Source organism: Neopsephotus bourkii, unplaced genomic scaffold (genome assembly GCF_033783945.1).
Source record: "Neopsephotus bourkii isolate Nb327-2 ecotype Australia unplaced genomic scaffold, CSIRO-AGI_Nbou_v1 NB_1248, whole genome shotgun sequence".
Classification (NCBI taxonomy): domain Eukaryota; kingdom Metazoa; phylum Chordata; class Aves; order Psittaciformes; family Psittacidae; genus Neopsephotus; species Neopsephotus bourkii.
In genome coordinates, this window is record NW_026901733.1 from 4,411,929 (window position 1) to 4,439,510 (window position 27,582).

Consider the following 27,582-nt stretch of genomic DNA (forward strand, 5'->3'; position numbering starts at 1 on the left):
ATGGATTAATGTGGAGATGATTTCTCTTTCCTGTTGCACAGGAAAAAAGCTACTGAGATACATTATCTAGGAAAGAAAGCTCTGCTCATGTTCCAAATGTTGCTTTCCTGTGGTCATGAGAGCACTGTGCTGCTTTACCCGTGCCCAGGGGTGATAATGCTGGGTGGGCTGTGCCTAAATCCCACCTCTGGAGATTATCCTCTGCTTGTGCTGAAGCTGGCTGGAGGTTTCAGGTAGTGACACTGTCCTTTGTTTCTCCTGGAGCTGTGGTCCAGAGCATCTCTAACAAACATAGCACATATGAGTACCAGAGATTATCATTTAATGCTGGAATCTTGCTGACCAGGCCTGAAAGCAGAACAGTCTTTCCCCATCCTAGGAGTCTGTAAATGGGGAGGATGAAAACTGCTACATAAACACATGGTGATGACCTTCTCTTTCCTTCAAATACAGGAGATGCCAAAACCCCATTGCCTGAGTCCGTTTGAGAAGGCTGTATGGAAAGCAGGGATGTCATGGGTGTTCTCAGCCTCGTGGCCTAGTCCTTGCTCCAATGCTCCTGTGCTGGAGCACAGTGCTGATGCTGGAGCACTATGCTGATACTGCTCTGGCAATTCATGATGAGCTCTGCCAGCTGACTCCAGCCATGGCCCTTCAGAGCCTGTTTCCTTCTGCTTTTTCAGTCAGCTGAATTGAGGAGAAGAAAAGCTGCGTGAGAGAGTGAGATTTTAATTACATTGGTGCTGGACACAGAAGGCAGGAGAGGGGCTTCAAATCCAATTTGGTTTCACTGAACAGAGGAGTAAAGTTAATTCTGTGATCTCTGCTCAGCATCACAGATGCAGGTAGGTAGAGGAGAGCAGCATGGGGGCTTTACAGCCCCCACTTTATTCAGACAACGTTAATTCTAGTCAACGACTGAAATACTGAAAGTCATGAACTGTAACTGAGGCTGCAGCCCCTGGTTGAGGGGAAATGTTGGGTTTTCTTTTGGGGAAATCTCTTCTTGTGCTCCATCTGATAGCCTGAGTCCCTCTCCAGCAGTGTCTTAGTGGGAAGGTGTCTGCCGCTTCACTGTAATACTCAAGGGATCCTCATTGTTGGTCCAAAGAAAGAGGACAGAGGACTGACCCCTCTCAGTTTGTAGGGCTGCATGGGAAAGGATGAAGGCCTTGGTGGGAATCTGCAGATGGGAACATCTGTGTAATGGTTCTTCTTGTATCACATCGCATCCATCAGTACCACGACCTGAACTGCCTGTGCATCTCCATGCACCCCTCCCACACACACACTCTCTACCATCTGAGCCAGAGAGCATGGAGCCAGCATCCAGCCCAGCACAGGGATGTGGGATTTGCTGGGCAGAAGGGGGAAGTGAGCAGAGGAAAGGAGGAGAGCATCTGCCTTGGAAGGTGGGGATAGGGTCTGCACTAATAAGCAGCTTGTACCTATTAGAGGGTGGAGTGGAGATGTCTATTTCTTTTCTGCCCAGCCAGCTTTCTCTCTGACTCGGTTTGCAGGCAGATGACAGGGGAACTCACTGGCTCTGTTATTTCCCCTTTGTTTCCCCTTCTGTTTGTCTTTCATCTGCTCCTCCAGCGTCCTCCCTCACTGGGGTGCTCACAGGCCCCTTGCCGGTTGGCAGCACATTGTCCCCTCCCTCTGCAGCCCCAGCTGCACGCAGCAGCTCATCTGGCACTCCCACCGCCCCAGTGCAGATCAGGCGCTGGGGAGCATGGGTGACACCGGGGATCCAGGCTTGGGTTTCCTGCAGGACCCGTGCAGGACCCAAACTACCTGCAAAGCACACATCTAGTGCAGGAGGAAACACTGATGGGGGCCAGCGGAGGCTTCCTCAGCATCTCCAGTAAGTGCAATAGCAAAAGCCACTTGATGAGGAAAATGATTTCCATTTATAAGTCCATGTTTGCATCTATTGGGAATTACCTTCTGACAAGGTAAGGGGCAAAGCTGTGCCACAAATCCAGATGATTGTTTTGGTTCCCTGTTCTGGTCATGGAAACCCAAATGTGTGTTTGAGTCCAACCCAAAGAAGAAGCATTTGTCAGCTGATCTTTTTATTGTTTCCACATCAGCAATGTGCACTTCTATGCATGTTTTTCCATTTACAGTCGCTTGATTATGCCTTTCTCCAGAGCTGGCCCACCCCGGGGCTTGGCCGCACGCTCCTTATTTTGATCCTTACTTTGGAAAAACTGCCCTTTCTTTTATTCATTTAGCATCAGCTAAATGATACAGCACTGCTGGTGTCCTCCAGCTGGAGGGCAACCCACCACAGCAGGGCTGCATAATGGCCTTGGAAATGCTTCCAGCATTGAGGCACCTACTGAAGAACATCCATTAAGAGCCAAATGCCTCCAAAGTCAGGGTGTATCTGGGGTATTTCCTCCTCTTTGCAGGTGTGGGGCAGGGTTTTGGGAAGGGTGAAGGGTGCTGTGGAAGAGAAGCTCCTCTCAGGGAGCCTAGGAAGGCACAGAAGCAAGGTTGAGGGCTCCCTGAGCAGCAGAGTGAAGGTTGATGCCCACCAAACATGAGACCACTTGAGCTGAAAGGGGTGAAAGAGTTACTGGGAATAAGCTGTTTATTTCTGCTTCCTAGTGAGTCTTATCCAAATCCCAAATGTTTGGTTGTGTTTTTCAGGAGCCTTGAAGATCACAGGGAAAACAGGTTTTTTAGAAAAATTGCTACTTTTATACATTTTCAAAGCTATTTTGCACACCCAGATTCATATTTTTTCAAAAAGGGGAATTTTTTTATTCCTTGATGTCCAATTGCCATAAGCTGGAAGTAAACCAATAACAGAAACAGCTGAACTAATGATCTGCCACCCCAAAGCCTCCATGGAGAAAATCATCCTGTCAAGTATTATTGCATTAAAGCCATTTCTGAACTTAAGAAAAATACACTGGGACAGTGGCGTGGTTTTCAAAAGAAGCATCTTTAAGCATCCGAAATGCTCTGAAGCAAAACAATTCCATTGGCTTTTTTCATTTTCAGCTTTTCAAAACACGGAATTGAGATCCTTTACCTCGAGCGTTATTGCACAGTGCAAAGCCGGAGGCACAGAAGTCCTTAATCAAAAGCATTCTCTTGCTGCCTACCCTCAATTCTTATTTATTCCTTATTCTTAGTGAGAAACCAGCTATCACAATCATACTACCAAGGACCCTCATTGGTATCAGCCATGGTGATGCTTTCCAAGGCCAGACTACAAACCTTGCCATAAACTGATGTGCAGCTCTTTGCCCAAAAACCCTGATCAGGATGTTCCTATCTCTTCCTGTCCTGGGCTGCCAGCTAGGGAGTCCCAGGGAAACCCTGTACCAAGCCGCTCCTGCCCTGTTGCTTAAAGGCATCAGCTCCATGGCATCTCCTTTACCTTCGCATGCTGGAAAAGCTGGACATGTCCAGCTGTTGTGTTGTGGTGTCCCTGAAAGAATGTAATTTGCTCAGGTGTTTCCTGAGTAAACACAACTTTTGATTCTTTGGGTTTGGGGTTTGGGTTTGGGTTTTTTCTCCCTCAGATCAAATAGGAGCCTGCTCAGGGCAAACAAATAGCTTTTAAAGGCCTTTCTGCTCTGAAAGCCCCTCTAAAGAAATCCGTATTTGCATAAAATTGAAATATATATATCAAATCAAAAGCAACAGGGAAAAACTGTCTGTAAGGGACTTCAAGGGAGATAATAACCTGTTAAAACTGATTCTGGGAGCACCCTCAAAGAGAAAGAGCCAAGTCCCAGCTACTTGAAATCACCACTTTCACTTGAAAGGTGAGTAGAAGAGTGACACCCAAAACATGTGCAGTCCCAAGCAGGACCTTCAGGAATGTAAATACTAGCGATTTGCTGTCAGCACTGACATCTCTAACCTCAGTGTTCCTTCTTTTGCTTAGTATTGCAGGAGGAAGAGAGCTTGGGTTTCCATCTGTCTTCATTCCGTGGCTCTTCATCTCTGGAGGGGAAACCCTCCTGGTGGCTGGAAGGGATGAGAAGGTGAGATTCACAAACTGAGGAGGAGGTGCAAGATTTAGTTGGGGTTTTTTTCCCCTTTCCCCCAAACACCCCATGTCCTCTGAAGTCTTACTTTTCCCTCAAGCACCTCCGCCCCCTTCGGGTGGTTGTGAAGCTGTGAAGGTTGCTTGCAAGCAGTGCACAGTGGCTGCGGGGTGCGTGCTCCCCATCCTTGAGGACTCCGAGGTCCGTCCTGCCGCACCGGTGCCCGGGCGCACCCCGTTTACTCACGGGCCTTCCTCCGTGCCCGCCACAGGCCCCGCAGCGGGTGGGAGGGATCCGAGCGGCCCCGGGGGTGGGAGCGGTGGGACGGGAGACCCTTCCCTCCCCTCGGGGCGGGGCTGCCGCGCTCAAAGCCTGGGCGGGCTGCGGGCAGAGCCTGCGGGGCTGCGGGGGTCGGCTCGGTGAGGGCGCCGGCGGCAGCAGCACCAGCACCAGCACCAGCAGCACCATGGAGAGCGGCGCGGCGGGGAGCCTCGACGCCGCCGCCTTCCTCGGAGCCTGGCGGCGCTTCGACGCCGACGGCAAGTGGGGCCGGAGGGGAGATGAAGGGGGAGCCCACGCCGGGGTGGTTGCATGCGGCTGCTAGGGTGGGACACGTGAACCCCGTCCCCCTGCTCCTTCTCCTCCTCCTCATGCCCAGTATCAGGGCTGAAAATCTCCCTTCCCACTCCCAAGTTTTTGCCTGTTCATCACCTCCCTGTTTCTTTAGCTGTTCCCTCGTGTGCACACAGCTTGTGGTGTTTATCTTTCCCTGAAAGCTTTTCTGCAAGGAAACTCCTCGGGAAGCTTGGCAACACTGTGCCCAGTGTCCAATAGATGGGAGCTGATCAAATGGAGCAGGACCCTCTCACGAGCAGCAGGAGGCTGACCTTCCTACAGGCAGCCCACAACACGATCCCAGACCTCAGGCAGTGCCACCTGACCATTAATATATTTGACTTTTATTTAGACAATGGTTACATAGAAGGGAAGGAGCTGGACAACTTTTTCCATCATCTCCTGGAGAAAGTGGGACCAGAAGTAAGTACTGTGCCGCGGTAATTGTGCATTGCATCAAGTCCAAGCAAAAAGGTCGTTAAAGTGAGAGATGATTCAGACTTCTTGTTCCCCGGTTGCTAGCTTCCACAGCAACCCCCAAGGTAAAGAGCTTTTCTCTTGGCAACAAGGTGTGACCATGAGAGCAATCACCTGAGAAGCTGATCCATTGTTCTCAGTCCAAGGGTTGCTGCCAGGGTAAGCCTGCCATCAGCACCGGCTGAAGGGGATGGTTGGAAGGACGGAGAGAAAGTAATTTATTGCACTTGAATAGAAACAAGTGGAAAAGCACTGGCAAATTGTCTGTCAGGGCAATGAGAGGACAACAGTGGTGATTTACTCAAGCAGGTGCTGGTTAGTTTTGTTAATATGATATGTTTCTTTACAAGGTCAATCTTTAACAACTGTGCTGTCATTAATTTTTAACGGTACTTAGGAAGAAGATGTGCATCTGTAATGCTGCAAATGGCTAGAAGGCAAACAGGAGTAAATTCTGCTGCTCATAATGTCAAGACCTGGCTCTCAAGTATTTCTGGGTTTCTCCCATGGTTTCCTTTCCTTTCTTTCCTTCCCTCACTCTTAAAATCCCTGTTCTGTCAGAAGCTGCACAACAATTTACAGGAGGTGGTTTCCCCAGCTCTAGGTCATACGTTGCCTTTGACTGTCACCATTGGTGAGGTAGAAATCTTGGCACTCAGGCCAGCTTTTCATAAGTATGTAAAGAATATATTCTGATAACAGACTTAATATTCTTGCTACACAGTGTGTGCTGAACTAGGAAGTGAGTAAGAACATATAAGGAATAAGAAACTTCCAAGTGGAAGGGCATGCTGTTCCAAAAAACAGAGATGAAACAATTCCTTTAAGCAAAAAGTAATTAATGAGAAGGGAAAAGGTAGCTGATAAAAGGCATAAATTCATGAGTATCAAGTGTAAAATCAGAATTATACTTACAAGCCAATTAGGATTCTTGAATCTTTGGGGCTATAATAAAAAGATAGGAACCATGAATAGTTTTTCAAGCATGTTTTTGTTTAATTTGCAAGTAAATTTGGATTGAAATACTGTCAGTTTCTGTAGAAATGTTTTTCTAGAAAATAGAAGATTAGATGAACAGATAGGCACGTGAAAAGCCTTTAAAGCAAATCAGAAAAGATTCACCGATAAGCGATAAGAATCATTAAGGACACAGAAAAACTGGTTTGAAGAGAAATCGGAAAGCAGAAAAGCCAATTTGAAGAGAAATTGAAAAGCTCATGATGGTTTACCCAGGAACAAAAGATGAAATTGGGAGCTGCCACTCTTGGGGCATTGAAACACCAGCACAGGGCATGTTTAAATGATCCCAGTGACAGCAAATGTGAGATGTTGAAGGAGAGGCTTAAAATGAGGCCACAGAGATCAACACTGTAGTGGGTCACTGAAGAAATGACCTCTGAGTGGGGCTCTCCAGTGTTAGCTAAAGTGAAGTTTAACCAGGGATCTCACACTGCAGGCAGGCTTGTAATGATGAGAGGTCAAGAGGAAACTTCCAGCCCCACTCTAGCCCATCACTGCCTTTGCACATCCCTCATGTGAACTTTTGGGGACAGTGTCACACCAGGTGGGTTGCAAAACCAGTGTGCAACAGCAGTTTTTGTGGTCTTGCTGATATCAACATGAACTCTGTTATATTCAGCACAAAGTAAGGGTGTGTTAGCGATGAACTGTTCTGCTTCAAGAAATCAGGAACATTTTCATTGGTTGCCAAAAGTCACTGCTCAGCTGACTCCAGCTCAAACCAGCACCCTCATGTTGTTTGCATCTCCTTTGCTTCTGCTGCCTAGGTTTTGCTATTAAAAGAAAAAGCTTAACACAAATTGACTAAAGAAAGAACCATCTCCTTCTCTCGCTCTTAAAGAGAATGAATAGGCTAATTCTGAACAGCCAGGGTGCTCAAACATACTCACAGGTAGTATTGGTTTTCTCCCCTGGTTTTTTTGCCCACTTCTTGGCAGCTTCTCCACTCAAGGTAAGATGAGGTGTTGCTTTCTTCTCTTTTGCCAGCAGCCTAGTGTTGGTTCTCATGGTTATGTAGGGACAAAATGGTCAGCAGCAGGCAGAACAGTCTGCATAGGTAGCAGAAAACCCACGAGGAGCTTTGTCCCAGGAGGCTGAGGGCAGCTGCCTGCCCCACTCCCCTAGATGTGCAGGTTGCCTGTAGTGCTGCAGGAAATGAAGGTCTCTGCTATCTTTGTACAATGTCATCTAACAGCATTGAGCCATTTTTGCCTTTTTCACATGATTTATGTTGTACAGGCTTGTGGTTATAGTGGGAGGGGTAAAGGATCCCCTTTGCACTGGTGTTCACCATCCTACAGAAGGGAAGCATCCTTGATGCAAGCAGTGAGATGGCACTGAGCGTCTCTATGCTTCAGTGCTCCTTTTGACCTTCACTTCTTCCTTTGGCTCTTAATGTCTCTGTTTCCTTGCACAGTAAAAGGAGGAGACAATGACACACTGGCATAACTTCCAGATGTGTCACAAGGATTAATTAGTGACCCTGCCTGAAGTGCCATGCAAGTGATAAATAATGTTATCAGCGCTAAAAGTTGTCTCACTCCAATTGAATAGCGAATGGCTTCATAATTATATTTCTTCAGCCTGCACTCTCTAAGCTGTTATTTTTCTTAATGACCACTGTAGTCCTTCAGCTCTGTTTTTCTTCCCTGCAGCATCCCCAGCTGACACTAAATGCCAGGGGGATGGGAGCAGCTGGGAAAACAATGCAAAAGGGAGCCTCTCGGGAAGCTGAGAGGCACAGCTCTTCCTGACAGCACCCAGCAAGGAAGAATGCTTGAAATATCATCCAGCAAGGGAGGCTAACTTGTCATCTTTTGTTGAACTATTAAGATTTGGGGAGGGAACTTTGCAACAAAGGTAGGCCTACCTTAAACTGAGCCAAATCCCAGTTGCTGCTTCCTGTTTCTCCTCCTCTTGCATTTGGAAAATGCTCTTCACAACATGCTGAAATGGTCAGGCGTAGGTCTCTTGCAAACAAAATAGTCTGTTCAGTTCTATTCTGTTCTGTTCTGGTTTGTTCCTAAGAAAATGCCTTTGATTTCCAGGTGTGTGTTACGTATCCGTAAGACTTCAGTGTTTCATGACACTGAAGTTTATATAAATTCTCCATCAGCTGGAGGGGCTTCTGCAGTTTGATTTGTTTGGGGGATATGAGGCAGAATAGAAGCTAATGCAGCCACACACCAGCAGAGCTTTTTGAACTGCTGGCATTACCCATCTGCTGTTGTTATTACTCCTATGACTTTTCTCTAAGCATTTGAGCCTCCAGCTTCCAACTGCTGCTTCATGGGGGCTGTAAGCAGCCTGTGCTCTTGTCTGCTCACTCATAAAACTTCTCATCGTACATTTTGGCTACCATGCATTTTCTAGAAGCTTTTATACCAAGGAGATAATTCAGTGAAAAAAAAAAAGGGGGGGAATTTCTTTCACCACTGAAGGAGTAATTTTGTTGGAACAGAAACTACAGCCGCTGCCTGTCTCTCTTACATTGCTGTACATCTTTCTTTCTGTATAGAGATCATTTAGTATCTTCCTTGCTTGCTCTTTGCTATAGTTTTGATGCAGTTTTATGTATAGTCTCATAATTAGACAAGAAGCTTTTTATAGATGAATGGCTACAAATTTGGGGTTTGGATTACTGCAAATCTCCATAAAACCAGTGATGTCTGGGCAGATACAGAAGGCTCATTGCCATTATGCTCTCTGGGCTTTCACAGACAGGCATTTCACTTTGCTTCAATTATACTACAGTTAGACAGAAGAGTCTCAGATAAAAATTGGTTGCCCTCACCTAACTGTGTGTGAGAAACCACGTGTAAATACTTTTGATGTGTAAATTTGATCAGGCAAGACAGGTATTAGCCTTGTTCCAATACCACTGCCCAAACCATGTAGATAGTTAGGACTGGAAGAAACAGTCATAAAGGATTTGTCTTTGCTTTTAACTTCCAAAGAAGATAAGCAGCCTCCAGTTGATCTTGTACTTCATCTTTGCATCACGCAGTGTGTTGTCTGTCTAATTTATGTGTTTAGCTTAGTATGAGCACGAATGCAGCACCTAATCATTCAAAGTTCAATGGCCAAAATACTAGCCAGCCTCAAAGCCATCCAAAGCAGACTTCCCCTATATATTATCAATCCAAGAGACCCAGGATGATAGACCAGGTCTCTGGTGACCATTAGGTTAACAGCAACGAGACTTCTAACAGGAAGCATTCATCTTTCATCGTTCTCCAGATTGATTCAGAAATCTAAACCTTGAATCAATCCTGATTATTTAGACATTAGGAAGAAGTTCTTTACTGTGAGGGTGGTGAGAGAAGCTCCTCACTGTGAGGGTGCCCAGAGAAGCTGTGCCTGCCCCATCCCTGGCAGTGTTCAAGGCCAGGTTGGATGGGGCTTGGAGCAACCTGATCCAGTGGAAGCTGTCCCTGGCCATGTAACTAGATGATCCTTAAGGTCCCTCCCAACCTAAACCATTCTTTGATTCTGACACAGTAGTTATTTCTTTAGGTGTGGCTTTTGACAACATTGATTAGCCTTACCATAGCCTTATTATTCCTGTTCCTGCACATTAGGGTAGGGCGCTGCAAGTGCCTGGAAGTATCTCTAAATGCAAACTCAACATGCCCATGGGAAAAGACAGACATGATAAGCTTTGAGTGCCCAAAGGCATGTCAAAAAACGTTCAGCCTAGCGGAAAGGACAGAACAAAGAACCTGTGCAAAGCCTAACCACAAAACTGTCCTGGCACAGGGAAGACTGTAATAGCCTTTGTTGTACGGTGGTGTCTTCTATGTGAAAAAGTATTTCCCACATATGTGCTGATGAGAGCAAAAAACGCAAGTGAGATGACAGGATAAGCACTCGTCTATTGTAGCATGCAGGATTACAGTAAATCCTAACTAAAATACAGGCCCAAGTTCTCAAGCAATAGCACTGCAGTTAAGTAAGCAAGGTTGGTCCAAATGAGAGGTCTCAGGAGCTGCATGGTGAAATCCCACACTAATACAGGCGATCCAATGTACAACTGCATGGATGAAGTGAAGTCATTCATGTGATTCATTTCTTTTAAGCTACAGGATTTATAGAAGAAATCTTTGGCCAAAAAAAAAAGTGGTTCTTCTAACGTCAAAGTGTACATTAATGATGTCTCATTTGGTATTTTCTGGCATCCTTTCTCTACTGTGTGGCTTTTGGCATGGTAACACTTGTTGAGTTTGTTTTCCAACTAGGTTTCTTGGCAGATGTAATTTATTTTCATAGATCTTGTAGGAACTTGATATCTCTGGGACGCTTTGCTCTTCTATCAAATTTGGCTGAAACATTAGGAGAAACATGTACTCAAGCCAGCATTTCCAGATAAAGAAACGGCTATAATAGTCACTTACATTTAGTTTCTTCTTTTTATACCATTATCAATACAGTGGCTTGCTTCCAAAAACCATGTCAAGAAGGAAAAAAAATAATCAGTTTATGGCAAACCTGTCCTGACCAGCAGGAATGAAATGAGACGTTTGAAAGCAGAACGTCTTTGGTTTTTAGGCTTTCCTGCTTGTTGCAATCTGTAGTTGAACGGTGAGTTAATAATTAAAGGGAAGGAAGGAAAAACAAACTTCCTGGGGAAACCGGTGGCCACAGCACTCAGCGCAGCACCTGTGTGACCATGTAAATACCATTATGTCCCTGCGCTCGCCTGACTGGAGGTATCCCCTTCTTGCTCTCCTCATCCTGATCTTTCTCCCTTCATCACAGGACTTGCCCTGATCTGGGAGACAAGGAAATACTTGTAGATGCCCAAAGAGAGAGAATGAAAAATCAGGCCTCTTGACCAGTAAGCTGCCAAGCTACTACCTTGGCCTCCCCACATCAACCTCAGCCCAAGGAGGCCAAGGCAGCGAGGGCACCCCTGTATCCCCCAGTGAAAGTGGCATGGCTTACTTGATTCATTTATTTATTCATTTATCCTCTAGGATTGGGATTTTTGGTAAACATAAAGGTCATCTTTGAAACCTAATGGTCATAAACCAGTGTATCATTCTCAGTGTAAAACTTCATACTCTACAAATATTTTTGCCTTGAGCAGGCATCTTGGGAAAGCCAGTTTCTGAAATATCTTTTATCCATTGAAAGTAAAGGATGACTTAGTAGAACCATTACTATTTGTGTTTTATAAGTTTTTTTATTTATGGACAGAGACAGATTGTCCAACTTAAAAAATCCACTGCAGTGTAACCCCTTGGACTAAAAGCTGCTGGAGCTGTGTAAATATTGTCACTATTTCCAGTATTTAATTGATGTAATCTATAGTTTAAATCAGTTAAAAATAAATAATGAAAAATGAGGCAGTCCTATTTTTGTGTAGATAACAATGTTCCTGCCACAGAATGCTCAATGAGGTGGTGGCTAACAGCTGACACGGAGCTGAGCAATAAGCTTTCTTAACAAGTGACTAGTCTGAACTCCACAGCACACTTTTCAAATACCAGCTATGATTATGGTTTCAGAAATAACTTATCCTACCGGACACGGAGGAGGATAATTTCAAGCCTATTGAAGTCAGCAACTGATAGGCTTGCCTAATTCCTGGGAGCTATCTCAAAGCATCAAGGTGCCATCAAAAGGCAATTTAAATAGCCTGATGGCCAGTTATAACGCTAAGGGAAAAGAAAACTGTATGTGCATGTTCAGTGGTGTGCTGTGTCCACTGTGGCTCCCAGCCATATGGCCTGAGGGCTTGCTGAACACCACCATGGGGATGGAGTATCCTGCAGCCGTGCCCTGGGACCTGCTCATGACCAATGTCAGGCTTCAGGAAGGGGATTGCCATCTCAAGCACATCCCTGTGGGATCATTGCTGGGTTTTCATCCCCTAACTAGGAGCTGCCAGCCCTTAGCTTTGTACCCCAAGGATGTGCTCCAGGAGCTGCACCCCACCTGCCCTACAAAGACCCATGTAGGTACCTCTATCCTCCTATTCCCACTCCCAGATTCCCAAACTTTCCATTGTCTGACACATCTTAGTCCTGTGGTACCGTAGATAGTGGAGAGATTCAAGAGCTTCACCTGTTCTAAACAGAACTCCCTCTGTTTTTTTTACTTGACATTGATAAATCAAAGCCAATTAACTCTTTCTCCTCTGATTTCAGTGTATGATCCTCTGCACTGACAGTAACGGTTTTCTATAAGCCTATAATGACTTAGAGCAAATGAGTGCTCAAGTGCTCTGAGTCTGCTCTGAAATTAGGTGAAGGCAAATTAAATTATATCATAGATGATCACTCATGTTATCTGCCTACCCATTTACTTATAGCTATCTTTTTTTTTATTATTATTATTACTAGCAGCAAATTATGGCTTTTGGGGAATACCAGTCACATCTAAACACATGGGGAAAGGTAGTAACAAAGTGGGTGCAAATGTACACCTCAGCTTAAATGAACCTAAGCCTAAGATATCTCATTGTCTGTGACATCCTAATGTATCTCTACTGCCCCAGAGAGGGCCACCTCCCAGAGGGCTGGGAGAGGAGCCAGGACCTGCTCAATGCAGGTGAGGAGGGTAATGTTGAACTTCATTAACTGCTTGGACAAGATTGAGTAGGTGAGCTTCCCAGCCCAGTCACAAAGCTTGTCTGACCAGAATCCTTTCCCCAGGGTAGGGAAACCGTGCTTTGTGTAGCCTAGTCAGGTCAGATACTCTAATGGTTATTGCTAAGAGAAAGAAATCATGCCTAATAAACTGAAGCATTGTATTTCACCTGTCACAGTGATGCCTGTCAAAACGTACAGCCTCACAAGTACTGAAAACTCCTCACTGTGTATAAATTGATTATGGGGCTGATGCAAAGGGAACGTGAATTGCTTGAAATTTCATGCTATTAACCCAGAAACACTGACAGGGTTTCATGCCAGGTCTTGAGCCAGTTGACAGGCAATAATAAGCCCCACTGACACCTTTCAGGGCTGATGATGTAATGAACTACAGGGATGTAGCTCAAGGATAACGACAACTTCCTGAAAAACATGAGTTGAAAATGAGTTGCATGGAAACTGCTGTAACACACACTCAAGCAAAACCAAACCCCAGTGATACAGTGGGAACAGTTGGATAAGGAAGCAGGTGTCACTGAAATATTTTGGGGTCTCCAAACACTGGTCTTCCAACTGAAAGCTTAGTTGCTACAGAGATATGCATAAGACTTGTTTCCAAAAGTTCATCTGTGGTGGTGTGTTTGTGGGCTTTGAGAAGGAGGTAAGGATACAATGATCCTGATGGTTACCAGGGAGGCGAGATTTCCTCCAGGAGATTCTTCTAGCGCCCTCAGCAATTTTCATGTGCGTGTTGTTTCCCCATGGCAGAATACCATCACAGAAGAAAAAGTTCAAAGGATGAAGGAGCAATTTATGTCTGCCTATGATGTCACCGCAGATGGACGTTTGCAAATACAAGAGGTATCTCTCCTGAGCCCCAGCCCAGGATTTCCTTTATTGAAGCTTGGAGAGTTAGGACAGAAAGGGCCTGTTGGGATAGGACATGGAGCATTCATTTTAAATTAAAGGGGAGTAGATTCAGACTAGATGAAAGGAGGAAATTTTTTATGAGGGGGGTGGTGAAACACTGGAGCAGGTTGCCTGGAGAGGTGGTAGATGCATTCAAGGTCTGGTTGGATGGGGCTTCGAGCAGCCTGATCTAGTTGAAGAGGTCCCTGCCCATTGCAGGGGGATTGGAATATATGAACTTTGAAGGTCCCTTCCAACCCAGACCATAGTATGAATCTATGAAGCGGGCCTATAGAAGATATGGAAGATAGAGCCTGGGGGGGAAGGATGTGAGTTGTGGAGTACTACAGTAGCCAGACCTCTTGGTATGAGGTTTCATTTCCAAGTCAACAATGTGCCCAGTATATATTTCTCATACTGGGTCAGCAGTAACCCAAGTTTTTCTCTTTACTTTTGCAGTTTGGGTTTGGTTTAGGGGGGGTTATATGTTTTGTTGTTGGTTACGTTTTGGTTTTGGTTTGTTTTGTTTTGGTTTTTTTTTCCCCAAGCTTGCAAAGATAATCTTGCCAGATGATGAGAACTTTCTGCTGCTTTTCCGACGGGAAACTCCCTTGGACAACAGTGTGGAATTCATGCGGGTCTGTATCTCCACATTGCCTCTTCCCCTTGCAACACCAACAGCTTCTTCAATGTGCATGCTCCAGTCTCCGTAGTACATAACATCGGAAATACATGGGTGCTGTGGAAGCAAAATGTGTTCTGACCTCTTCATGTAGAGAAGGTTGTAAATTATTTATACCAGCAAAATAGAGATGTGGTAGCTCGGAGTGGACAGAGGGCACCCAAAGAGTTCATTAAACTTTGCAAACAGTCTCAACCACCTATCAGTAATGCTGCCAGGGACAAAACCTTATGGTAGTGCGAGCCCAGTGGTGAATTCAGCCCTGCTGGGAGCTACAGCCAAAGCTGCCTCTCCTGCAGCACAGTATAGACCAAGAGGGTATACCAGGCATGTCCTAAGTGCCATTTTATCCTGAAGCATTAGCCTGGTAGGGTGTAGAGTGGAAATCTCCATAACAGGGGTCAACTGAGGGGCAAAATCCTAAATTTTCTTTAACCTTGCCCAATGTCTCTGCCCCAAGTATCCCAGCACCAATTTTTTTTCCAAGACTACTTGCAGTTACTTTCATTCCACACCAAAACGGGGGCTTCCACAGATCAGTGGCCAGTTCTGTATGGCCTTTACTTGTACTCAGAGCAATAAAAGAAGCTGCATGTACAAATTAGGTAAGAAATGCAGAGCAGTTTTAGTCTTTTCTTCCTTTTATAGACAGTGTGTCTGCATTAAATATGTGATAGCAGCATGTCACATGTGCAGCATCCAAGTGAGAATAAAAGCTATTGTGTGAAAAGTTTATTTTATGTCATTTACAATTAATTAAGTATTGGATAACGCACAGCTTGCTCGTTAGGGAAGCCCTGATCTGAATCTTTACAATCTATCACCCAAGCAGATGATTAACTGCAATATTTATGTGGTCATATCAATCTATCCCCATTCAGATCTGGCGCAGTTACGATGCTGACAGCAGTGGATTTATCTCAGCTGGCGAGCTCAAAGTAAGTTATTCTAATAAGACTCTTTGGGCTTGATCTGCAGCTCACTGATGTCAGTGGGAGCCTTTTCAATGACTTTGCCAATTTGCTGCCTTTTTGTGTGGTTGACAAATAGCTTTTCGACGTTGTCCATGGCGAGTTTAAGGACTGGGGACCCTCAAGCCTTCTATTGTGGCTGCAGGGATCCTGCTGGGACGGGGTATGCTCTGCTGTTTCCCTTGCAGTCCTGCTTTCTCCTTGCCTCATCACATGACCCCATTTGTCTCACAGACCCTCAAGCACCCAAGGTGAGGCAGCACTCACCTTGGCTTTGCACATGTGCCTCTCCCAGCTAAACAGAGCCAAAGCTGTTGTGTTTTATTAATGGGATTTCTTCACTCTCTTCCTGAGCCTGCAGATTTCCTGAGCACTGATTCCTTTTTAAAGCTCATGCTATCGAGGCTAAAGCCTGTTCAACTCAAACGCTTTGAGCCAGCTGGCCACAGGGGTCCATCCCTGGGCTACAGACCCTGCCCTGACATCTCAGAGTGTGGTTCCAGTTTGTGCCCTAACAAGGACCTGAAAGGATGCTTAAGTTTTTGTTGAATGACAGATATTTTGGTTTGAGATCAGTTAGCAAATATTGAGGGCTTACGTTATCTTCTCCTTATTTTGTGAGCTAATTATGACTCATTCCAGTGTGCCTGTTCTGGGGAAATCTGGTTATTTTCTAATGTATTTATTTAGGTTTCAATTAAAAAAAAAGTGAACTTTATGTGAAACTGAAGACACCAGAACTAGTCAGGAATGCGAAATAGATTCAGGTAACCCTGTTGAATTTGGATTTAATTTCTTACTGTTTTTTCTTGAATTTACTCCAAATTTACTCTTTCCTTCCTACAGGATTTCCTGCGAGATCTCTTTTTGCAGCATGACAAGGCGGTAACTGAAGTGAAGCTGGAAGAATATACTGATACCATGGTAAGAGAAGATGGTGTTAATATTGCTTAGATTATAGTACTGCCTAAACATCTCCTTCAGGGTCAATATCTGTAGGGCTGTAAATGCCCTCTTAAAAGGTATATCTTCTCCAAGAGATCTCTCTGGGAACTTTGTACATGCTGCTGCTGTTTCTTTGCACTGCACCAGACGTCAGCTGTGAAGAGCATTTCAAGTATTTTTGCTGTGATTTGAACTGTTTTCTATGAGAAAACAGCTTGACTTCATGCTAAGCAAACCAGGTTCTATGCCCCTTCAAAAAAGAGGTGAGGTGCATCCTTCTTCATGGTGTGTTCAGCTCCAGCCAGATCTGCAGTTCCTTCCCTTCCTCCCTTCCTCCTAGCAAATCATTTTGCTCCCAAGACACGCAGGTATCTGTCTCTTCTGCTCTGTGAAGCCCAGCAAGCCTTGCTGGCTCCCTGCTGCTTCCCTGAAAGACTGGGGCGTTGAAAGCTTCAACTCTGCCTTATCACAATCTAGGTTTTATACTGCAATCAGCAACATAATATTTGGTGTAAGTTTAGCATCAGTCACCTGGATTTCAGAGCAACTTATCACATCTAACCGTCTAAAAACAAGAAAAGGAAAGGAAAGCAAAAAGCTCATTTCTTATGTCACTCGCAAGGGTATCATTTGAGTTCCACTAGCAGACATCTACCATTGCAATTGTCTAAATGAGTTTCAGATGGTACTGTCATGATTCCTGGCACAAAATCTGTGCTTGTGCCTGAAAACCAGCTTGGTATGCACGCAAAAAATGAGCTGCCAGCGTATTTTGCGATACTGAGTTATGAGCGCATGATGCATCTGTGCCTGAAATGTGACCCTTTAGAGCAAAGGGCCCATAACATTATTGAAGATTGTGGATTTCTTTCATATTTGTAGTGTAATGAAGGGAGAGGAATGCAAGCTACAGACATTCCTTCCCAACTGGCAGGGCTTGGAAACAATAGATGCCAGAAACTACAGCTAGAGCAAAAACCTTTCCGGTACTGTTTGCAGGTAGCAAACAGCTTTTATGCTGCTTCATTCAGGTTTCCCTCCCCAGTGGCTTATTTGTGATCAGGTGCTGGGGAATAGGCAAACTCAAGCCTGTAGACACTGGGAGGTTCATTTCCTCAACTCTTTTCCCTTTTCCATAATTTCCCAAGAAAGATTTGCCATTTCCGCGGCTTCAGTGCAGCTAGATGTCAGTGCAGCCCGGGGCTGACAGCCAGGAGGCCTGCTTTCTATTCACATGGGTTTTTATACATTGGCTTTGTATCTTTGGAGAGGCAGTTTGGTCCCTGTGTTACAGGATAAGTTTTGATCTGGGAAAAGGGATGCATTGTATATCTGGGGAAATCTGCAATCCAAAATGCAGATCTGGTGCATGAGGACAAAACTTTGCAAAGCTTCAATGTCAAAAGAATCAGGGATGTTAATGGTTACTAGAAAATGAGGGTATGGCAGATGGTTTTTTTTCCCCCTTGCAATTCTTTGCTATAAACTGCAGATCAAGGATATTTACCAACACACCTGATCCCAAGATCTAAGGCAGGGTATGACATTACAGCACGCACAATCTTACCCTATGATATCCTGTAGTAAAAGAGAGGGTATGAATTCTGTGCATCACGGCAAAGTATCCCCATGGACACCATCTGCATAGTAGCAGATAGATACACTGCACAAAGCGATTGCATGTGAACTTGCCTGAAGTAGGAGGGCAGAATTACAAAGAAGGAATGAAAGATTCAGTCTTACATTTGCAGTGCTGGATTAAAAAGGCAGAAGTGACTCAAGGAGCCAGGAGCAAAGGTATGATGTCAAGGCCCAGGGCAATGAAAGCTTTTTGCTTTCTCTCTCTGCTTTCCATGTGAAGTTGGGAGCTGCCAAAGTGCAGAACTGTGATGGAACTCTGCCACCACCAGTACTATCTGGGAAAACAGGGGGACAGTGGCCCTTAAATTTTGCTCTTGAGGCTTTCGCAGACTTCCTTCTTTAGTAACCAGCTGCACCCATTAATTTACTGCAGAATGGAAATATTTCTCTCCCCTGTTACTTTGCTCTTACCCTTTTATATCTGTTTAGAGCAAAAGGTCTTTGGGACAAGCTCCTGTTTCTGCTGTACACAGCTACAGGATCTCTCAGGGTGGCCTATCTCTCCAACTCAGGGCTTTCAAGCGCCACTGTAATAACATTACTTGAAATAAGCTGTGCCCCAAGGAGCTGTAAGCCCATCTGTCTCCACAGGATTTTATAGATCTCTGCCCTCTTTTCTGTACATTCACAGACAGCTGCACACATCCTAAGAAGCTACTGATACACTGAGTGGACCATACAGCCTTCTGGAGACAGGGATAAAGGGGAAAAGACAGAAACTGTGATTTTAAAGAAGCTCACCCAGGCATGAAGGAAAAAAAAAGACAAAGACAGAAAAAAGTCAGTTTGTGATTCTGTGCTGAGTATTTGCCGCTTTAGCTTGTGAGAGGTGTGAGCAGATACCATACCAACCAGGCTATGCTAAATACTTGTCACTTATGTTTCTATGAATGACCTTCAACCACGTTTAAAAAAAAAGCTGGAAAGAGGGAGAAAAAGTGTTTATTTTGGAAGAGATTTGTTGTCTCCAGAAAGAAACATCACTTTATCAGGTTGCTTCGAAGCCATTTCTTAAGATGCTATTCTGTTTCCCTGTGACCTTGAAATCCTCTCTTCAGAGAGCACTGATGGAGATCAGGGATTTGATGAACAAGTAATAAACCCCTGGAAAGAAAACAGGTAGTGAATGCATTGGCATTGCACAAGCCCCAGGAGTCTGCTAAATCAAATCTTAAAGAGCACTAAAGCCACTGGGGAAAGCCACAAAATAAAAACATTTTAATTCTCAAGACTCTCCATGGAGGAATTAAAGTAGCAGCCTTGTGCTGAGGAAGCCCCTTTGCAGGCATAGTTCTAGTTAGCTGTCGTACCTGCATATATGTATGTTTGTATTAATAGTCATTAAGTGTGTATTGATGTTTATTTAATGGAACCTGCTTGCATGAGAAGTGTCATGTGTAGCTCTGCATCCTTGAAAACAGTAGGTTTGTTGCCTTCCCATGGGTGCAAACCGGTGGCTGTCAGCATGGAGCAGGTACTTGGAGGCTGAAGCAAAGCCTTTTGTTGCTCTGAGACTCTCCAGGCCGTGAGAAGAGACCCTGGGGGTCCTGCTCCAGGAGACAGGACAAGCATAGCTGAGAATGGAGGGGTTGAAGAGCATGGTGAGAGTATTCTGCCTTTATGAAATAACAAGCTGGAGAAATTAAAATTTACCCCCTTATTGGTTCATGGTGAGAAGGAGGCTGTGGAGGGTAACAGCAGTACTACCAGCCTTTCCCAGTCCCTTCCCACCTCCCTTCAGCCCCCACAATCAAGGTATGATTAGGCTCCTGGGTCCTGATGAAGTTCCAGCCCATGAATACTCAGTTCACACATGCATTTGACAATATTTTGTTATGAATGACAGCTTCCATGCATGTGCATGCATACAGCTGTGTACTTGTATATTGTAAATGCACCAGATATTGTAAAGGCTGGAATATGAACAAGATTTAAGACATAATTTCTGATGATTTAAGACACAATTTCTGATGAAATGAAATATTCATCCTTTTCCTATCTAAGAACAAAATTCTCACTCAGCTTTTGCATCTTGGCATATGTTGCTACCTTTTTCATAGAAACACTGATAGTCCGTAGCTTCGCAGATAGCAGCATGCTACTTCTAGTTAGTAATCCTAGTGTCTACAAGCCAAATACAGGGCAATCTCATTACTGAGGCAAACTTCAGCAGATTAAGTTATATATACTGCTGAAGCTGTCGTACATGCAACACTGACATTCACTTTTTGCATCGCCTTATGTTGATAACGTCAGACTGAGCATGAAAAAGTCCTTTGGTCTGAGCATTTTTATATTTGAGCAAAATGCAAAGGATAAACCCCCCCAAGCCAGGATACCATCTTTGCTCATCACAAGATAAATTCCAGAGAGGCAATAATGTAAGTGCAGTGATAATAACTCAACAAGCAAGGGTCATAAACTGCAGCATTTGAGAGCTTGCAGAAGGAGATGGCAGAGGATGAAATATGAGCCCCAGCGAAGGCAATATAGAAATCCTCCCAGCTGCAATGATGCCAGGGTTTTGCTGTGCTCATCTACAAGTTTCTCCTGGGGACTGAACTATGTACCCCAAGTATGCCAGCCTGCAGCTGACAAGCTGGGGGCTTCTCATCTTCTCAGTGCAGAGGGGAACAGGATGACTTCTCCCTGAAGCTGGTCTGTGCCCATGAGTATGCATGGTGAGTTATCTTTACTGTACATTGCAGGGATTTCTGGTGCTTTTGTGGCTGCTGTCTGTCCCCTCTGTGAGGACAATGACAGAGGCTCAGTGTGGTCATTTCTTTAGCTGTGAAAGCCTGTCTGTTTGTGCTCAGTGCCAATGCCAGTGTATTTATGTAGGAAACAAGTCACAGCACAGAAATCACAGGTCATTTAGCCCCTTAACACATTATGGGCCAAGCCAGCTTATCTGTGTTAATGGAGTCTGTTATGACCACCAAAGTAGTGGTGCAATAATGGAAAGGCAAATATTTATTGTACTTACAAAAGCCTAAAAAGAGTTTATTATGCTTATTAACACATTGAGCAAACCTCCCAAAGCTCTAGAAATATAGTAGGAGTGCAGTATAGCCTAGAAGGCTGGTTGCCTGGAGGAGAAGTCTTTGTCCATCCCTTCTCCTGGCAATAGTTCATGCTGACCTCCCTCCCAGGTGGCTCCATAAGGATGCTGTGACCTCCAAAAGACTGCATCTGCAGTGATGCACTGCACTGCAACCATCACATTTCCTAACCCCAGCCACCACTATAGGAGCCACCCCATTTCCAAAGAGCTTCCTACTGGCCCTGGGTAGGTGTGATTCCTCTTGAAGCTTTGCTGTGTGGGGTAAAGAGAGGACCCACACAGCTGATGAACACGATGGAGGGAAATCTGCCTCCCTTTTCCCTTCTAGACTTAATCACGATGGTGCTGTCACCTCTAGTTTTGCACCACGCTTGCTGCGGCGTAAGCCAGGGGAAGCAGAAAATCCCATTTAAGCTTAAACTTCATTTCTGAAGATCAAAAGCAACAGAACTCAGGAGCCTGTAGGCTTTTGAAAGCCTCAGCTGATAACGCCTTGGTCTTTTAGGAACCAGAACACTCTCAGAAATCCTGCACTGAATGGCTTCTCTAGATTACACAGGCAATCTGGTCAGGAAGAGCACCGAGCTTTTTGATCTGAGGGCAACAGGACACTCCTGTTGCTCTGCAAAAGCCTTTGTTTCCCCCTCCCCTTCCTTCCCTAAGGAAAGAAGACACAGGCAGTCCTCCGGCTCGAACACATTCCTGTCTTTATGCACCTTCAATAACTTTGGAACTCACTGGCCAGTTTTAGTTACAGCTCTTGAGTACAGATGCCCTCAGTGTATGTATTTGTGGGAATAGGAGGTCAGGCAAGAGCCAACTCTTTACATGTTCCACTTGGAGGATAAAGCACTTTATTGCCCACAAACAACCAGAACCAGAGAAGGTTTAAAAGCAGGCTTTAGTGAGCCCACTGATCACTGAACTATTTATTTTGGTTGTTTACTTCTTTCCTTATCTCTGTCATGGAAAATATTTCACATTTATAATCTTATATTGCTCTTCAAAGCACAAATGTCTGTCATATTGTGGTGTTTCAGTGGCCTTCTTGAGAACACTGGACTGGGAAAGCAGAGATATTTCCTTTGCTGTATTCAAAGCCAATGGCAGTTTCGATTTTGCACTTAAAAACACGAGATGTAACAACTCTTGTTTCGCAAACCCAGCTCTTACTTATGCTCTGTCTGCCTCTGAATGCATGGACTGCATTCAAGCAAATAGAGCTAAGGCTTCCTTGGTGCACTGCTATTAAAATGTCAGTGAATTAATTTGTGCAAATGCTTTAAAACATGGGGCAGCTTGACAGTAAAATAAATGCATCATTTTATAAAGCATACTACTAGATGCAACAAAGCTTTTGCTGAAATGGAGTGCTATTTAAACATGCCAGACCTTATCCTTAACCACAGTGAGATGTTTCATATCAGCCTGGCAGCATAAATACACCTTTCAGGAGTGTAAACTGAAAATCCACCCAATTTAACATATCAAGATGGTGTGTAAAGGCAAAAAGTGTAAACTAGAAACAATCTCAATGATTTCAAATATCTGCTTCTCCCGTGACAGAGGTACCCTCTGTTGTTCTTTGTGTAGTACGTACACAACTGGCAGATCAGATCAAACACATGCTTGAAAATTGGAAGTTTAATTAATAAACTGCCCAAGATTTCCCAATACATTTTCCAAGGCTTTTCCCAAGTAATGCAGCCCAAGATTGCCATGCAGTGGGTATGCATGAGCTCAAGTTTTCCAGATAATAGGATTAGGTCTATCTTATTAGCTGTGGTACCTGAACTAATTCAGTAAACACTAGTCCATCTTCCCTACATGTTTTCCATCTTTCATGTGGAAGTCACAGGACAAGAATCAGCTTGGCTTACATCTTCCAGACAGACATTTATTTTATCTCTGTTGATTGGCAAGGACAATCAAAATATGGCATACGTCTGAAAAAGTTATTCAGAATACTTGTTGCAGAAAAAAGACCAAACAATTTGAAATCACAAAGATTCTGTCTTGGTATTTCAGCAGCAGAGCTGAGTGAAGGAGATCAGAGAGGGGAGCTGGTTAGCTGTAAATAGACACGGTCAACCACTGTGTTGATGTTGATGTTAAGGTCAAAGGTAGGGTGCAAACGAAATAAATTTTATTTGTTTCTTGGGGATGTTACTTTTCGTTAAGGTTCCAATATGGAAAATATTGTCTCTGCAGCTGAGTGTGTTTAATGGGGTCTGTGCCACTGCTGGAATATTGTGGAGGTTTAAAATGGACAGATTTGAAAACCACTAGCTCAGAAAATTGTGCCACTTGGTGCTAGCAGAGGACATCCTGCCAGGGGCTTGGGCAAGCACCCCAAGCAAGCAGAGAAAGGGCACAGGATGGAGTAAAATATGTATTGACTGCTTTTTTTTATGTGTGTTCTCCTCATGGCCTCCCTATTTCATCTCTGTTTTCTTGATTTTTAGATGAAAATCTTTGACAAAAACAAAGATGGACGACTGGATCTGAATGACCTGGCAAGGTGTGCTTGAGTAATACTCATGGGGTTTTTCAGCTGTCAGTGGCAGATCCAGGCAAGGTGATGATCTCCCTCTGGGCACATGCATTAGAGCCCTACCTCCTTTCAAATTAAATCAGGGACTCTGGTGTAGGTATCACAGGTCTCTAACATATGGACCCCATCACAGTAGTCTGAGAACCCAGAGCCTGTGACAGTGAGCAGTGCCAGAACCTGTTTGTGCATTATCAACATGCTCTGGCATGATCTGTGCTACCTCTCCAATGCTCCTCGGGAGGTGACAAAGCAGCCAGTGGCACTGCTTCTCCAAAAAAGGATGGCAATCCCTTCAGCAGGGTCATGGATGTGTGTATTTCACATCATTGTGCACAGCAGAGATTGCAAAGGACTTTCGTTTCTTGTTTGAGGAATAAAAGTGCCACCCCAAAGCATTTTGCCAATGGCAGTAAGAAAGAATTTGGAAAGACAACGTGAAGACACTTGTGAATGAGGCTGGGGACTCAGTCATGGACCACGATCTCTTTTCTATCCTTAGAGGTTTTTTAAGATTTTCACTGCATGCAGATAGAGAGTATGCCTCTGGCTGCAAATTTATGTGCAGTGACTGCACGAAACTTCAAACATGCAAGTACAGTCTTAGAACACCAGGTTGGGGGATGAGAGGAGAGAGGTACTGGTTTGCCACTGTTTCTTTCTGCTTGGGATCACGATGCATGCCAGCACAAATAACTGCAGTGCATATAGCAGTCCCTTTGGACACTGAATACATTAAGAGAAATAAGCAGAATAGAGAATCTCTAAAGGGGGTTGCTGTTGCATTTTCCTCTTCATTGCAGTTCCCTGCTGGTGCCTTACCCCAGGCCAGTTGAGGTTCCCCTCCGGTCTGAGCACATTTCTCACAGCCCATCCCCAACCCTCCTGTGTGCAGGAACGGCTCAGCATGCCCAGTGTCATAGGCTCTAAAAACCTCAGGGTTAGCAGAGCAGCCAGAGAGAAAAGGTTTTTATCAGTGCTCTAAGGGTCTTTGGGAGGTGAAAGGAGAGGAATTTGGCCAGTCTCAGTGCACAGGCCAGTAGTATTTTGTCTTTTACACCCACCAATTCTCCCTCCGAAAGAGAGTGATAAATTACTCTTTCCTTTAATGCAGCACAGCGGTCCAGTTACAAGGAATGATTGTCTGGTAGCTTTTGCTTCCAAAGCTGTTAACCTCCATTGTGCAGGACCACCAGAAATGCTCTGGGAGAAGCAATGGTGCTAAGAAACTCGTTTGTAGTGAGACAAAGGGCACCCACCATTCTCCATCAGGCAGGGAGGGGGGCATATGTTCCCATAACAGCCCTCTGTAAATAACCCTACAGGCAATTTTCTTTTTTTTTAAAGCCCATAATCTAAAACCCCTTTGCTTTATGACCCAGAAGTTTGTGTGCAGATGATGAAGTGGAAAGATCATAATTTAAATCTCTCCATTCAGGATTCTGGCTCTCCAGGAAAATTTCCTTCTTCAATTTAAAATGGATGTAAGTAGTGCTACTTGGTGATGCATCAATCCCATTTCTCTCAGCTGAGATAACCTGGGCCTAAACTTGATTCTTTTTTAAATGTACTTTTCATCTGCTTATCCCCTTCTCACACAGGCTTGCAGCACGGAAGAGAGGAGGAGAGATTTTGAGAAGATCTTTGCGCACTATGACGTTGTGAGTCCCAGAGGCAATTCCATTGCAGTCTTTAAATCACACAGATTTAGCATCCTCAGACTTAACTCCTGCTGGGTGCTGTGGGGATCACTCAGGAGCTGCAGTTGTGCCTGAGTCCATGGGCCAGAGGGGTCCCATGCTGGATGTAAGGTGGGAACAGAGGGAAGTGATGCTACCATACCCAGTGGCAAAGGACCTATTCTGACTTTCTCCATCACTACAGCCAGTGCTGCTGCATTAGCAGCATTCCACTTCAAAAAACTCAAGAGACATGGAGGAGGTCATGTCTTCAGCATTTGCAGTCTCTGGCAGTTTGGGACCTGCATTACCACCACCTTGGAGTTAAAACCCCTTCCAGTATTGACCCACGGGTTATTTAGTGAGTCTGGCCCAGGACAGACATAACCAGCAAACTGCTGTCAGAAATCAGTAGTTCAGTGCCACTCTGACAATTAACAACTCCCTCAGTGTGGTGAACAGCAAGCCACAAAAAATGGTGGGAGATGTTGCTCCTGTTTGAGGGGAGATGTTTTGGGAAAAGGAAAGATCATTGGATATTAGGAAGAATTTTTTGTTGTGAAGGTGGTGAGACACTGGCACAGGTTGCTCAGAGAAACTGTGGCTGCCCTGGCAGTGTTCAAGGCCAGGTTGGATGGGGCTTTGGGCAACCTGGTCTAGTGGAAGGTGTCCCTGCCTGTGGAACTAAATTATCTTTGAGGTGCCTTCCAACCTAAAGCTTTCTACCATTCTATGATCTTTATGCTATAGATTTCAGTGTCCATGTGAACCTACTGATCAGTAAACATTGTAGTGGTTTTGACTCATTGGAACGTTTTGAGTTTATTTCATCTTTCAGAGTAAAACAGGAGCACTAGAAGGCCCAGAAGTGGATGGTTTTGTCAAAGACATGATGGAACTGGTCCAGGTAGCTTCATGGCTCTTTCTATTTGTTAATATCCTATGTTTCTGAGAAGAGGGTGCTTGTTTGGGAAAAGTTAAGTAAATAAAGGGGCTACTAAGACCATAGAGTCAAATTTAATCATCAGCAGAAATGGATGTCAGTCTCAGCATATACACTGCAGAACATTTAATCATATCACAGAAATTCTACCTGACAAATTAATACAACTTCACTCTGCAATGCTATTTAAGGAAGATCCATTCTAGCTCATACTCTGAATTAGGCAGATGGTATGCATTAGCATCACAAATTGTGTTGACATGGATCAGTTATCAGAAGTTCTTTCTTCACTGTGGATGTAGCCCTCACCAGAATGACCTCATGGTTCATTAGTTCATCAAAGGGCTACACCTGAAAATTACTTGAGGTCTATCTCTAGTCAAGAATACCGTACCCAGTGTGTAGAAGCAGAGGAAGCGGTACAGCATTGGGAACATACAGAGCCAGTGTATCCTGTAATATGTGTCTTTAGCATTCTTATGATCCACTAAAGGTATTAAGTTGCTGACTAGCCTGTAAAATAGTAGCCTGCTGACAGAAATGCCACATCCCTCCTCATGTAGCAGGTTTGAGAGAGGATGAAAGCACGGGTAGAGAAGTGCAGTGATTTGTATTGCACACCTTTCTGCAGACTTTTGTTTGATACAGATCCCATACTGATGGCCTTGACTAATAGACACAAAAAACATGTTGCACCTCCATACAGCTACTCACAGTCCCATACCCCTTCTGTTTTTGCAGGGTGCCCTTTCCTCATTCTCTGTTTGCTTCCCCACTGTGTATGAGCTGATGTGGGGTCAGGCCATTTGGTCACCTTTCCTCAGCTTTACAGGGCTGAGGAAATCCAGAGCTGTTTTCTCTCTCAGCACTGTCTTAATCTTTTGCCTGCAGCCCAGCATTAGCGGGGTGGACCTGGACAAGTTCCGCCAGATCCTGCTCAACCACTGCGATGTGAACAAGGATGGCAAAATTCAGAAATCCGAACTGGCTTTGTGTCTCGGGCTGAAAATGAACCCATAGCCAGGGTTGTGCTCATGGTTGTGTTTCCCTTGTGAGATTTGCCTGCTGCTCCTCGTAGAAGTGTATCTGTGCTGCTGTGGGAGGAGGGGAGCTGGAGAGTGGGATCTGCACGGAGGACCTCCATGCTCCACCAGTCCCTTTGCAGTGTTCACTCGATGCTGCTTCTTGTGGGTCCCGTTAGCTTTGTCTGTGCCCATAAGCACAGCAGCTGCTCAGAAAAGTAAGTGCTGTTCTTCTCCTGTCCCTATGAAACACTGCCCTACCATTCCCTAGACTAGGGACAAGCGTCTCCTTAATAACGTCCCGTCAGTGCTTGCAGAGTGCAGGTACTAGGTGTTTCCGATGGTTGCCTTGTATGTGTGAAGTCATTACTTTGGTGAATGCTGTGTTTTGTTCATTCAAAATATCAGGTGGATGACAATGTATACATGCAGAAATAAAAAATGGCAGTTG

General features: G+C 44.7%; 1 protein-coding gene across 2 annotated transcripts; it reads left to right on the plus strand.

The window, feature by feature from the left end:
* The first annotated feature begins 4,480 nt into the window (after positions 1 to 4,480).
* Positions 4,481 to 27,582, plus strand: SCGN (secretagogin, EF-hand calcium binding protein). 2 transcript variants are annotated; one of them, XM_061364736.1, is made up of 11 exons: positions 4,481 to 4,555; positions 4,984 to 5,054; positions 13,493 to 13,585; positions 14,182 to 14,271; positions 15,197 to 15,253; positions 16,133 to 16,210; positions 23,402 to 23,457; positions 24,926 to 24,971; positions 25,089 to 25,148; positions 26,005 to 26,073; positions 27,001 to 27,582. In XM_061364736.1, the coding sequence occupies exons 1-11, from the start codon at positions 4,483 to 4,485 to the stop codon at positions 27,127 to 27,129; spliced, it is 822 nt and encodes a 273-aa protein (XP_061220720.1). In that variant the 5' UTR covers positions 4,481 to 4,482; the 3' UTR covers positions 27,130 to 27,582. The 2 variants fall into 2 exon arrangements, with proteins under 2 accessions (XP_061220720.1, XP_061220719.1); XM_061364735.1 differs by lacking the exon at positions 4,481 to 4,555 and having other exon boundaries at positions 4,663 to 5,054.